General features: G+C 38.2%; 1 protein-coding gene across 6 annotated transcripts in view; it reads right to left on the reverse strand.

Moving 5' to 3' along the window:
* LOC130871170 (contactin-4) overlaps positions 1–14,112 on the reverse strand; it is a 1,056,779-nt gene that overhangs the window by 201,917 nt on the left and 840,750 nt on the right. For all 6 annotated transcript variants that reach the window (XM_057764481.1, XM_057764498.1, XM_057764473.1 and 3 more), the window contains one exon: positions 1,834–1,936. In XM_057764481.1, coding sequence (XP_057620464.1) covers positions 1,834–1,936 — 103 coding nt within the window. The remainder of the gene's footprint in view (positions 1–1,833; positions 1,937–14,112) is intronic.

Below are 14,112 nucleotides of genomic sequence, written 5' to 3' on the forward strand. Positions count from 1 at the left end.
AGTCTGTCTGCAAATGAGTGGTTTTTAAGCTAACCGAAGCTTTTAGGATTGCGGCTTCCTAGCAGGGGATACAATTATTTACTTATTTATTTTTCACAAAAACACTCACAGAGAAGTAATTACACTAAAGACTTGCCAATCTTCTCTGGGAAAATTGAGATAGTATTTAAAAAATTAAAGCTATCAAATCTACTATATTTGTATTAAAATAATTTAAGTTCATTAGCCAGACACTGATTCAAAATGCAGGAGGGCTCCATCAGAAGCACATTACGTACAGGTGTCTTTACAGTCAAGCATACATATACTTAATGCATGCTTTTAAACACAACTGCACTTATACCAGCCTTCTACTCCTAAGTGAGCGATAGTGGTGTGTTTCCAACAGCTAGACATGCATATCCAAACATTTCTGTGTGGATCTGAAGAACCCAATTTGTGTCTTTTGTTTTTATTTTAGCACCATTCAAACATTGTGAATAGATTTTAATTCATAGTCCCTTGGAAGTGTGAGCAATGTGAGCTTTGCTTTCTCCAGGGAGGGCTTTGTAAAGTGTCATCTTGCAAAGATTGCCAAATATAGACCACGATCCAGTCACCTGCTCTCTCTATCTCCCTGGTTGTTTCCTAGGTTCACAGAGAGACTTTAAAGTTTTAAGATCAACCACATCACAATATGTGCAATCTACTTTTCTTCTCAGCAACAAATCATTGCCATTTACCGTGTCGTACACGTGGCTCGACAGCTTGCTTTTCATGTCGGCCCCGCATTCAGTCCTGTGGCTCTGTCACAATTTATACACTGTGGTAAGTTTTTAGGAGATACAAAATTACTGCTGTGGTAAACCTCATCAAAGTAAAGACTGCTGTGGCCTACATTGCCACAACTTGAAAACAATCATTCCATTAGAATTGAAAATAAAATTGGAAATGCAAAGAATGCCTGAAGTTTCTGTGAAACAGAAGACATTTCATTTCAAAATACACACTGAGACAAGGCTCTCATGCTGTGGCTTTTGTCCATACTTAGGCACAGAAAAAAAAGCAGACAGGATTAAGAATGGGTTTCTGGATAGATGGGGTTGAGCAAAAACACCGACACAGACCATTAAAATCCACAAGAGCCCCAGTGTTCTCCCTTCTGGTGGTAGTTTACACTGTGGACGGCAAACCATTCCTGTTGGTTACTGGCACATAAAAGCCCCAGCTGATCTGCGTTTCCCTTCTGATGCCCTCTGGCAGATCCTCTCAGGGAAGTCTAAGTGCTTTCCAAGTCAGTTCTTTTAAGTGTAATCCAGATGGAATAATAAAGTTGTGAATAATTTTCAGACCACTCTAAAATAGACTCTTAGATATCAGCTCTTCTCAGTCTCCAGTGAGAGCAGAAGGGAATCCAAATGAGAGAGGAGAGTTTGGCAATTTGAAAAGAAATTCAAGAAAAATTTTATGTATTCTCTGCAAACGGACCCAGAATGAAAGTCCCCGTTTTTCCAAATTGTCAGCTTGCCTGTACCTCAAATGAAGGCCATTGTTTTCCTGTCACTGTGAGTTAGACAGCATGTACATTATAGGTCATAATAATAGAATGAAAGACTTTTTCAGAACCATCTGTACTCCTCTCTTTTGTGGCCGTGTCAGGCGTGGCAGCCCAATCCTTCTGGAGCTATTACCTGTCTTTTTCCATAGGAAGAGCACAGAATCAAAGATGCAAGCACAGAATTACAAAGAGAAAGGCGATTTGATTTTCAGACAGCTCAGGAACCATCACTGTGAGCACTGAAAATAATGCTCTTCCTGCCAGAGGCAAGTGGAGGAGGGACAAGCAGAACTTACTTTCCTAAGGCAAAGCATTCCAGCTTGACTGTTGTTCCTCTCTCGGCCGGGACTGTTTCTGGAAACTGTACTTCTATTTTGGGCTCATATTCACCCATTACCCCTGTGAACAGACAAAGAAACCAAGTCTCAGAGGTTCTGTCAAGATGTACATAAGTGTTTTCTGACAATATAGAGTCTTCCTATATGTTGATAGGTGCACATTCAATTTCTTCATTTGAAACGGGCTCTTCTCTAACAGTATGTGACCCCACCTCTTCCTCCAGTTTCTTTGAGAGAAAACTTCATTATCAAAACGTTCACACCACCTGCAGAGGATAAGATTCTCCATGCTTTTGAGAAGTACTTTGTAAAGGTTGCTCAGGGTGGGGGAAGGAAGAAGAATTTATATATTCCTAGCCAGAAGGAATATCATTACCTTTGGAAATACACTTCACAAAACATTAAACTATTTATAAACACTTTTAAAATATACCCTTTAGGGTGTCCACATAGTGACTTCTCCGAGTCATTCTCTGGTTGCAGTGTTTATTCACATCTGAGGCCAATCTGAATGGATCTAAATGAGTACATTCGAATCAGCATTCTATGTCATTAACATACAATAAATGGTTAACAGCAATGTTTGCATGTGCTTGTCCTATCAATGAAGTAGTTAATTACCCTTGCAGTCATAATCGCCATATCTAGAAAGATGACTGTGTGATAATAGTCACATTAACAACCCAACAGAGGAAATCTATGTTTTATGACTAAAAACATATCATTTATGTCCTATCTTGATTCGTTAGTTAAGGTTGCCACAGGTTTGATACATTTCTTTCTATCTGATCTCCGGACATTTCCATGATTATTGATTTAACAGTACTGGTAAAGTGTTTGGGGTTATCAAGTTTATTGGAAAGCAAATGGTCACTTCAGTTCAGCTCTCATTTAGACCCTCCCTCCCCAGTCAGAGGAAAGAGAAACGAAAGGTTTCAGAAGAAAGGGGTAACAACAAGAAACGGATCGGCACAGGTGCAATAACAAAGAGAGCTGATTTTATTCATCTTGCAAACATGTTTCGTGTGCTGGTTCAGAAACTGAGAGGCACCACAAGGATCTAATCAGTCCATGAAAAAAACAAAACAGCTCAGCATATGAGTTAGATATTTACAGTGTTGCTGGTTTTGCCATGAGGGCTGTTGTCAAGAGGTAAACTTGGATACAGTTCTGCTGTTGCTATTTGGTTTTATTTTCTTTCCCTAGACTAAAGGGAAGACTGGCTTTAGAAGGGACTTTGAGAGGACTTCTGTGCCATTCTTAAAAAGAATCTTTTTATATTCATTTATTTTATATGTATGAATGTTTTGCCTGCATGCATCTATGTAGACAGTGTGATTGTGTGTTCTCTAAGGAGGTCAGTGGATGCAGTAACCCCTGGAACTGGAGTTACAGATGGTGATGAGTCACTAAGTACATGTTGGAAACTGAACCTTGGTACTCTGCAAGAATAAGTGCTTTTAACTGCTGAGCCATCTCTTCCTTCAGGGTCATTAAGTTTGATGTTCCCAAATACACACAACTGTGCATCCAGGGAGGTTAACGTTAGGGCTTTTTAGAGCAAGGGATTGAGACAACTCTTAGTCCTCAAAAGGGTACAACTGCCATTGATAGCTGTTCTTCCTTTTACAAGGGAGGCTGTCATCTCAAAAGGGTTAACACTCTGTTTTTAGTCCCACCAATATCTAGTTAGTGGTCAAAGGTAAAACTCAAGGCTTGAGTCTTCACCTTTTACTATGACCTTTCTCCACCACAGTATATAAAACTGTCAAGGTAAGTTTAAATACACCAAAGCCACATTTGACTTGTTCACAAACAAAGCTATTTCCCCTTTCTGGCCAAGTCTCTGCCAGAATTCCTCTTGCACCTCCATTTGATTGCTTCCCTTTGAGCGTTTGCACAAAGCTGACTGGGTAACAGGGTGGTGCATACTAACAACAGCATTCACACACAGCTGCTGAACTTGCTAACAAACCGTCTGTACAGTTGAATCATCATCCCATAAATATCAGTAGTATGACTCGGAGTGCAGTGAGCACGTTAACACTTTTTAGTGCTGTGCATGTGGCTGTATACGCTGAGATTGGTGTTAATTGAAAAAAAAAGAGTTGTCTTAATAGGAGGAGGACTTTTCTTCCTAGGAAATCAAGACAGTTTGCATGGCAATGTGTCACACGTTAAATGGAGATGAAAGAGTAGGGTGAAATATATTAGTGGAAAGGATGTCTTAGAGGTGATTGACTTTGCCCCTTATCTTATCTTTCAATATTGTCATTACATATACATCATGTTTCTTTAATGAATCTATGAAGGTTATAATGAGGAGTAAGTGTATCTCATATAACCTTGTTCTAAGCATCAGTGTGGATAGAGACTCAATGTCCAGATTGTCAAATGTCTATTTCCCCATCCTTAAAGTTCTATCTATTAGAGTGTGGATTTGAAGTCCCTGCAAAGAAAGCAAGATGAAAATGCTGCTCTGAGAAAAGGTGCCAAGCTATGTGGCTAAACATAGATAAGAATTGTGGATTAATTTAAGTAGTAATAGCTAGTTAATAATAAGCCTGAGCTAATAGGCCAAAAAGTTTATAATTAATATAAGTCTCTGTGTGTTACTTTGGGACTGATTGCGGAGCCAGGTGGGACAGAATCTTTCGTATACAAGTGCCCTCTTGTAGAACTGTTACATGAAATGCCTCTTCCTCCCCTCTGAATGTCCTACTCTCTAGCCCACTGTGGCTTGTGAAAGACTGGAAAGAACGAACATTTTTTTTCTGCTTCATTTCTTACTGTTTCTATAGTACTTAAACAAAATGAACAATTTTTAAACGATATGACTTGCATATTAACAATTTACTGATTTTAAGGGAGCAGTTCAATGATTCTTAACAAGTCTGTTAACACATGCCACTGTCACCAAAATCTGGTTTCCGAGCATTTCAATACCCAAATAATATCCGTGATGTCTATTTGTGTTAGTTTCATAGTGGTTCTATAACAAAAAGCTACAAACCAAGCAGCTGAAAGAACATGTTTTTCTATAGTTCTGGAGGCATGAACAGGCCTGAGCTCCAGGATTCCGTGTATAATAAATACCCTTGCTTTTTCCTAGGTTCTGGAGGTAACTGTTAATCTGCTGTGTTCCCTGGCTTGTGGTCATGTCACTCAAATCTCTGCCTCTGTTTTCCAATGACTCTCTGTATCTTCTCAGTGGACGAAGTGCCCATTCTACTGCAGGATGACCTCATTTTAATTATCTGGACTCACAATGACCCTGATACTTAGTAAAGCTCCATTTTTGAGGATGGAGGTGGGGAAAGGTAGGATGCAACATACTGCAGCACTGACAGATGAGCGTTTGGGCAGCTGCCATATTCAGCTACTGCCAATGATGCTTCAATGAGCCATGGTACGCTTTGTGTGTCCATATATTCATTTGCCTTATGCTCTCTATGACATTCATATACATGACTCTTTGCTGATTTATGTCTCACTGCAAATGATGCAGCCTCAGTGTAGGGTTTTCTGATTACCTTCTCTAAACTCTGTCTTTACTATTAATTTCTATAAGCATTTCATGTCTTTCAATGTATCTTACCACAATGTAAGACTCTCTAATTTGTATATGTGTTTAGTAGTGCCCACCCAGATGAGAAACACAACACCAAGTGATGTATCTATATTTTTCATACTTGTATTCCTATCTTAGGTTCCCAATCTCTTAATAGGTATTCAGTAAATAACTATGGACATAAAACATCTTAGAAACTCCGTGGTGCCTCTTGACAGTGCAACTGTTTCCTATTCTCTGCATAGAGAGTTTTAAACAAGCTATTTCCTCCATTGTACATTGTATCTTGAGGAATAAAACTTCACTTTTTTTTCTGTGCCATTCACTAATCCTATCTCATTAACAGAAATCTGAGAAAAGTGTGATGAATGGGAATGTGTGGCAAGGAAGAAAAGACGGGAGGCATGGAGGCATTTTAAATGTGGCCTATAATAGTAAGAGACGCATGCTGTTTTCCAGCCATGAGTGTCATTTACTAAATATCCCTGTGGTTTTCATTTGCTAACATCAACTGTATAGCTTGTTTTTCTGGTCATATGGGGGTAGTTTCTTGGAATAGAGAGTGAGCCATATTTATAGCAGTATAAATATGAACAAAGAATTATCAGTAAGAACAGATTGATCCAAATACATAGCAGTAATTACAGTACATAAAGATGATTTTAACTGCTGCTTATAGGAAAGTCAGTGTATATAACGAGTAACCTTGTCTTATCATACAAATAAGGAAGCACTTTTCTTTAACAACATCACGAATAATAATTTTGGTAACACCTGCGAAAGCACTCCATCTAATTTGGGCTACATCTGGTGTTACAGGCTGTGTTTTATTTGGCTATTTCTTTTATTCTAACTATTTCGGCCTTTACTTTTTACATAAGATGTGGAATCTGTTACCTTTCTGTTTTGAAGCAAACGAAAGGCTGTTTAAAACAGAGATACATCATTTTAGGTCATTTTTCTGGCCACTTGGACACATTTGGACTTAATTGGCCTAGAGATGATCTGGTTACTTACAGAGCAAGGCCATGGTCAGAATTACTCCTGAGTCTTTTTCCATTCTTCACAAAGGTTTGAGATATTAAAGTTTAGATATATCTAATTAACCAAGATAAACTAGAGAGAATGTATGCAATGCATCCTGGGTTGACCAGGAAACAATCTCTGCCACACTTTTCTTCGATACAGATTAAATGATTTGCCCATCATGTCAAATTGTAAAAAGACATACTTTTGTCTATACATTTACTCATGAGCTTGAAAATACAATCTAGGCTTATGAAATCAAACTTCAGTGTTTTCTCTTTTTTAAAACCAGAGACCCATTATAACAGTTTTAAGAGTTACCTTAAGTACCCAAAATTCCTAATGTCAATCTTCCCAGAAGGCAAGATCTTCGCTCTGTTTATGTTACAGTAGAACTTAATAAATATTAAAATCAATCATAAACTATTCAGTATCCCTGGCAAAGGGGGCTGGAGTTCACCAATGTTAGCACTGTACTGATTTCTGTTTCTACAGCTTTTACAAGGCTACTGTTTTGGGTACACTGTCTGGTGATACGGCATACTTAAACAATGAGGAGTTGTTTACTGTGTAAGTAAAAGCTGATTTCATGAGGAATCCTGGCTAGAAGTTCCTGGGTATTTATTCAGAAGCCGTCATTCATTCTGTATTGAAATCACCTGAAAGGCTTGCGTTTCTAATTTACAGAGCAGAATGACAGACCAAGGATGAGGAGCGTCATCTCCAAGTAGCTCCCAGGTGATGCTACTGATGGTTTGAAGAAAACACCTTGAGCGCCACTATCCTTATTCTGAGCCTGAGCAAGAGGTCCGACCTGACATTAATAAACTTGTCGTGGTAGCAAGTCATGGTGGGATACTAGGGATGGAGGTCTACCAGTGATGAGGCGATTGAAAGTCACAACTTTGCTGATGACCTTGTGGGTAGAGGTTGTCCCACATTTTAAACCTAGACACTTATTAAGGGGTGATGGCCGCGTCTGTAAGAGCACAAGATTTTAGGAAATACATGACAATTTATGGAATATGAAAGTGAAATCAGCCACATGCTGCTCTTGTTTAAGTACAATTTGCAGAGCACTGTGCTGGCAGAAGGAAGACAGTTTGCAAAACTGTGCGCCGAAAGATTTTTGCCAACGCCTGCCTTAGCTGGAATCTGCGCTTGCTAAATTAATCCACAGATGGAACGAACATTTACTAACTTCCACTGAGTGGGATTTTCTACTGAAAAAAAAATAATTGCCAAAATTGGCTTGGAAAAAGTTTCTGCATTGACTTTCTTGAAAAACAGGTCACACGATGTGCATTCCATTAACCTAAAAATATTTGGAAATATCTGATTAGTCATACAAGTTTCCTCAAGTGAACTCGCCATTGTGGCATTTAAAAAAATAGTCTGACTTTTCCTTAGTATGAAGGAAAAGCTGATGAAGTTCAGAGGATCAGTTGTGGTTTATTTCTGTCACTGAGATAAAACCTATGACCAAAAGCGACTTAGAGAGGAAACAGCTTATTTGGCTTACAGATTCCCATCACAGTTCATCATTGAGAGAAGTCTGGGCAGTCACTCAAGCAGAAACAGAGGCAGGAGCCATGAAGAACACTTCTTACTGGTTTGCTCTCCACAGTGTGTTTAGCCTGCTTTCTTATATGACCCAGGACGACCTGCCCAGGGGTGGCACTGCCCACAGTGGGCTATGCCCTCCCACATCAATCAATAATCCAGAAATGCCCCCCACACATTCCCATCGGCCTATCCAATGAACTCAGTTCTTCATCTGGGGTGCCTTCTTCCCAAGTAACTTTACTTTGTATCAAAGTGACAAAAAGTAGCCACCTGCAACTCATGTATCTCTACCCCCAGTCCAGTAAGATAATGCCCTCTAGGTTGGGTGTCTAGCAAGAATCTCCTACCACTAGAGAAAGGTAACATAGTATAGCAAGCATATCATGTGTGTTTTAGTATCAGGATCTTGGAATGGTCTCAAAACCCAGGAGAAATGAAAGTAAATGCATTATTTGTCTTAAATAATATCTGTACCTCCTTCTTTTCTTTTCAATAGCTAAGATACAGAGGAAACTTTTTCTAGCAGGTTGTCTCAATACAAAGCCAGTGTGACCATGTATCCCTGCTTGGCCAGTAGAATGGCTGCTCACCAGAAGGCCTGAAGTAACTTGCCATATCCAGTATGTGCAATGGATTATAGGTTATTGAGCTATTTTTGTTTCCTTTGAAGATATTCATACATATTAAAATGTTCTTCATGTTGTGCTGAATTAATTCTCCCTGTCTCTGTATCGACTAACACTAACTGAAATCAGTAGCGGCACTATTATAGTCGTTTGATAGTTAACAACAGCATCATAGTCTCAGAAGTCAACGATGCCTTCTTATGAACGTAAAGAGTACAGGATTTCTTTGGACCCTGTGGGTAGAAGGTCTAACTCTCTCATTGTACTTTGCAAACAGTCATTGACAAATGTCTGCCAATAGGTAAGTGAATGTATGCTAACAAAAGTTTATTAATAAAACCAGGTGGTGGGCCCAGGAGCCATAATGGGCTGACCCTAAGCATTGGGAAAATAGGGAAGATTGTGACATTTGAAAGAACAATGTAATCAATAGGCTATTAGAACTAACAAGAGGTTTCAATAAGCTTAGCAGATTTCAAATAACTTTTAAGAGTAGAAGCATTCTTTAACAAGCAGTAACAATTTAGATAGTATGCTTAAAAACAAAGTACCATTTAGAATAGCAACAAAGATGATAGAAAAATCTAGAAATTATCCAAGAGTAGTCAACTTAACAGTGCAGAGAATTTTATTTATTGAAACAGGCCATGGGAATAGCTTGCCTGCAAGGGGTTTGTCAGCACTGAGTTTCTTCTGATGGGAACTCTTATTTCATTTTTTGTTGCCTGACATTTCTTGGAAGATGATTTTCAGGACCATGCAAATCTTTGAGCTGTCAATCTATACATAATTCCACCATCCCATTCACGATTCTGTGGCTTTGGCATATCACTGAAAGTGAATCTGTTTTAACTCTGCACTCTCATGCAATACAGCCTCACTCTTGATTCATGCTCCCACTAGAGAGCCTAACAATATCATTTCCAAGTACAGAAAAATGCACACATTCTTCCTGGAAAGCTTACAAAGTGTATTCCTCAGTATTTATTGGTTAAATATATGATTACAACTTTGGGACCAGCAAGATGGCTCAGTTGATAAAAGTGTTTGCTTCCAAACCCGACTAACTGAAGCTGATCTTTGGGCCCTCATGATGGAGCAAAAGAACTAACTCCTGAAAGTTGGCTTCTAATCTCCAAACCCCCAGCCTTATAAATAAATAAGTAAATACAATCATTAGCCCAAGTCATCTCAGTTCTAGGCAGGACAGCATTAGCATTTTATTTTACCCATAGTTTCTCCATCTGTTATTCTATTGCTGAGAATCCAATTTTATAATCCCAATAAAAAATAAAACTAGACCCTTCGATAGTTTGGAGTTCTCTAAGATTATGTCACCATGGTCTGAAAACTGGCTGCTTTGACTTCATAGTATACTGCACACCAGGAACACTGAACAGATGCTTCCTAACTGACGAGCCAAATGACCATCCAAGACCTTTGGCCCCCACGGACCCGAAATGGAATTGGCTGGAACAGAGGTCTAAAGACGACTGCCAAGTTCCTAAGCTTGTCAAACCTTCAGAATATCCACAGCCATTAAGACTCTATTAAATCAGATTAGCTATGGCAGCTTAGAGAAACATCTCATATCCTTTAGTCATTTAGATGTTCTCATCAAACATGTTTTATGCCCACAGATCCTTAACCGTGATGTTGTTAGAAAATTAAAAACATGACATGATTGCTGTGACAAAGCTGTAAGAAAGTTACAATTAAAAGTGACACTTAAGTAAAGCAGAGAATTTGGGGGAGAAATACCTAAATAATGCAAAATTACATTTTAGTAGAGGATATGTAACTTTGCTTGTTGCCTAAATGCTGGGGTATCAATAAAACACTCTAAGTAGGTCAAGTACACACTGAAAGAAATATTCTAAATACTCTAATGTATTTTTTTTAAATATGACTCCTAGGTTAATTAAATGGCTCGTAAATAAAGCTGATTTATTTATGAAGACAAATAGTGTTTGCTAGGACCCCCAGGAGACACTAATACAGGTTGGAGAAATATTAGAAAGACTTGCTGTAAGTAGCTAGCAAGATCACAATGGAGGAAACATGAAACAGATGAAATATATTTCTAAACACCTTCTTTTGCTCTTTTAATTTATTTTGATATAGATTTGGAACTATAGAATGGACTGTGTTGATTTGTGGCACACATTTTAATGTTGATAGAGATGGGGTATCTTTTCATGGTCTCTTTGTAGTGAAGGTGAGTGTATTTGTGCCTGCTATGATTTATATTTGGAAGAAATCTGACCCAGTGAGGAGAATGTGTCTTGTCTGTATAGAGTAGTGTTTTATGCAACCCTATCTTTGCAAATTTTGAGTTTAAAGAAAACTGAAAAGCTATGCCTAGAATCCCCTACCCTAAATGACAAGGATCTTACAGATAATTTAATACATATTGCTCATCCATGTAGCAAAAAAAAAAAAAAAAAAAAAAAAAACCAAAATCCTAAGGACCAGAGAAATGACACCACTATCTCATGTGAATTGGAGTTGATTGTTACTGTATTCCAAAAGTCCACTACTTTTCCCTTCCTATACATGTTCACAACATTTATTTTTGTCCACTTTCAGTGTTTTCTGAATCTATGAGATGCTAAGATCATCATTTGGCCTTTCTTCCATTAGGTTAGAGCATGATCTAAGGTAAGAACTTGGAAAAACATGGCTAAGAATTTCACTTACACTCCAAGAACATAAATGTATAATTTTAGTATTTAAAGAAATTATATATTTTTGCAATAATTCCTTACATGAGTATTATATTTCTACCATTTACATTTCTCCTTCTTCCCCTTCAACTCCTCCTATTCCATCCATCATTCCCTCTTAAATTTATGATTTCTTCTTTTTCAATTAATAGGGTTGATACTTTGGGAGTCAATTACCCATAAGGAGAAAGCTAGAGTTAATGTCTTTCAATGTATACATAGAGACAGGGTTTCTCTGTAGCTTTGGTGCCCATCCCGGAACTAGCTCTTGTAGACCAGGCTGGCCTCGAAGTCCCAGAGATCCGCCTGCCTCTGCCTCTCGAGTGCTGGAATTAAAGGCCTGCGCCAGCACCGCCCGGCTTTATGTTTTTCAATATTTTAATTTTATGCTGAAGTATAAGCATTCAAAAAGTAAATTTTACATAAAGACACACAGACAAATACATATATACATATATATACATATATGTATATATATATGTAAGTATGTTTATTCCTAAGGTGCAAAAAATACAAGGATTAAAGAGAAAAAAAGAATACAAAAGCCTCTAAGGATAAATTTGTTGTTCTCTATTACTTGGTATTTCTTTTACATAGAGTTTGTTCTAATTAGGGAAAATGGCTTAAAATATTTAACAACCAGTGTGCAAAACAAGGGCTCACCAAACATAACCAGGCTGAAGTCATCTTGCTCAGCAGTTATCTTGGTTCTAGTGAGCAAAACAAAACTTGCAAGCCAATCTCTAGCCAGTCTCAAGGAACAGAGATAAATGGTCAAGTCTATACAAGTATTTTTTATGCTCAGTTAAATGCTCATGTGAGTAATGGGCACCAGCATCCCTACAGACTTCCTCATTCCCCGATTGCTCATTTCTGTGTTAAGTCTTTTTGTCATGAGACATTTCAGGGGAAGTGGTAATGACTGGGGATATAGGAAGTAGCCTTTCAGGTTTATCACCAAATTCTATTATTTCTCTAACATATGCTTTACATTAATCTGCTACTTTTCGTGGAAAATGTGGGACAAATTTGAGACCTGTGCAGAAAGCATATAATATTCCAGGCTCATTGTTATTACTGACCAGCATTGGACCTATTATTGATCAATAGACTACCGTACTGCCTCTAGTAATAGCTCAGATGCACATTTTCTAATTGAAATCTTTCCTTTCCGGAGACCTAAGTATAAAAGGAGGCTGCTTTAAACTGCCGGATTCATCTCCCAGCTTCCAGTGCACATAGAGATCTGTGGATTGCTACCCTTACTGTGAGTTTACCCCCAAATAAATCAACCTTTGTTATACTCCTTTCCAGGCTATTGTGGAACTCTTTGAAACACCTAAACCTAAGTGATAGGCACATGTTGCCAAATAAGAACTTACATTATTTTTCATAACACATTAAAATATGTAGAAAAACAATTACAAACTCTGAAACAAAATTCTACCATATCTGTCTAGCAATTTTCAATTATGTATGTTTTTAAATAAGAGAATACTGTAGAAAAAACTTCAGTTACTTGGAAGAATCCCAAATGCAAAATTTAAAAAAGTCAATTAAGAAAAAGCAAAAGAGTCAGCAGAGTGCAGGACAGCTCTTCCTGAAGTTCAGATAAACAGAGATGTATTTCTGATATTGTCCCAGGAGTCTTTCTGATATTGTCCCATGTCACTTCTCAGCTCATCAGTAACCCCTTTTCCCCAAAGCAAAGATGTAAAATTTGGTTAACGTAACTCATCTGTATGTGGTTATATGTTCTTGGTGCTCATGTGTGCAAGTACACAGGGAGAACAGGAGAGAGAGCTACTCAACATGGGTGCTGGGATCCAAATGTAAGTCCTCTAAAAGAACAATATACACTTTTTACCTCTGAGCCATCTCTCCAGGCCCAACTTTCAAAATTTTATACCAAAAGAAAAATACTGGAAGTTTAACCTTGTTAATTAGCACTTTGGAAACACAATTCTACCTGTATTGTACAAACAGAAGTCCTTTTTTCATTATTATTATAATTGTTTTAAAATAAAGTTTTATGAGCACATTTCGGGTAAGTAATCTTGATGTGTACTTTTATTTCATCAGTGCTAAACCACTTTGCATGCTTCTTAATACACAAAGTATCTCTCAGAGGTAAATACAGCTGTGCTAATTTTATTAATGAGTAAACAAAGGCCAATGGGTAAACAAAACCCAGTGAGGTTAAAGAGAAACTTCCCTTTGAAATAGCCCAACTGTGGGTCTTGATTCTACCCTGAGAACCAGTTCCTCTGTTGTTCTGGCTTATTTCCTGGCCAAAAACTGAGTGAGGATGAGGGAAGCAAGAGAAATGCACTCTGTGAAATACTGGATTAATGGAAGAGCCAGTCCAAAACGCCTGTGGGACAATGTGTTGGGGGCACATGGTGAATGCATTGAGATGGACATGGGACACCACACCTGATTCCCATCACCACCTGAGCCAAGATTCACCATTCACTTTTTATGGTGCTCTGGTGATCTCTTGGGCTGGATACAGTGAGTCTAAAATTGCTTTCCTGGATGGAACTCAAAAGATATGACTTGACTAGTAGGGAAATCTAGTTGTTTAAGTTACATCTGTTGATGGCAATGCAAAGCACCAGTTGTGGCAATTAGTTTAGCTGAGACTCGAACTGCCTCTGCCTTACTTGTTATATTTCTGAGTCAGAAAAGGGGTGTGAAATTTTGAGTGTGCTTCAGTGAT

Source organism: Chionomys nivalis, chromosome 1, assembly GCF_950005125.1.
Source record: "Chionomys nivalis chromosome 1, mChiNiv1.1, whole genome shotgun sequence".
In the NCBI taxonomy this organism is placed as follows: domain Eukaryota; kingdom Metazoa; phylum Chordata; class Mammalia; order Rodentia; family Cricetidae; genus Chionomys; species Chionomys nivalis.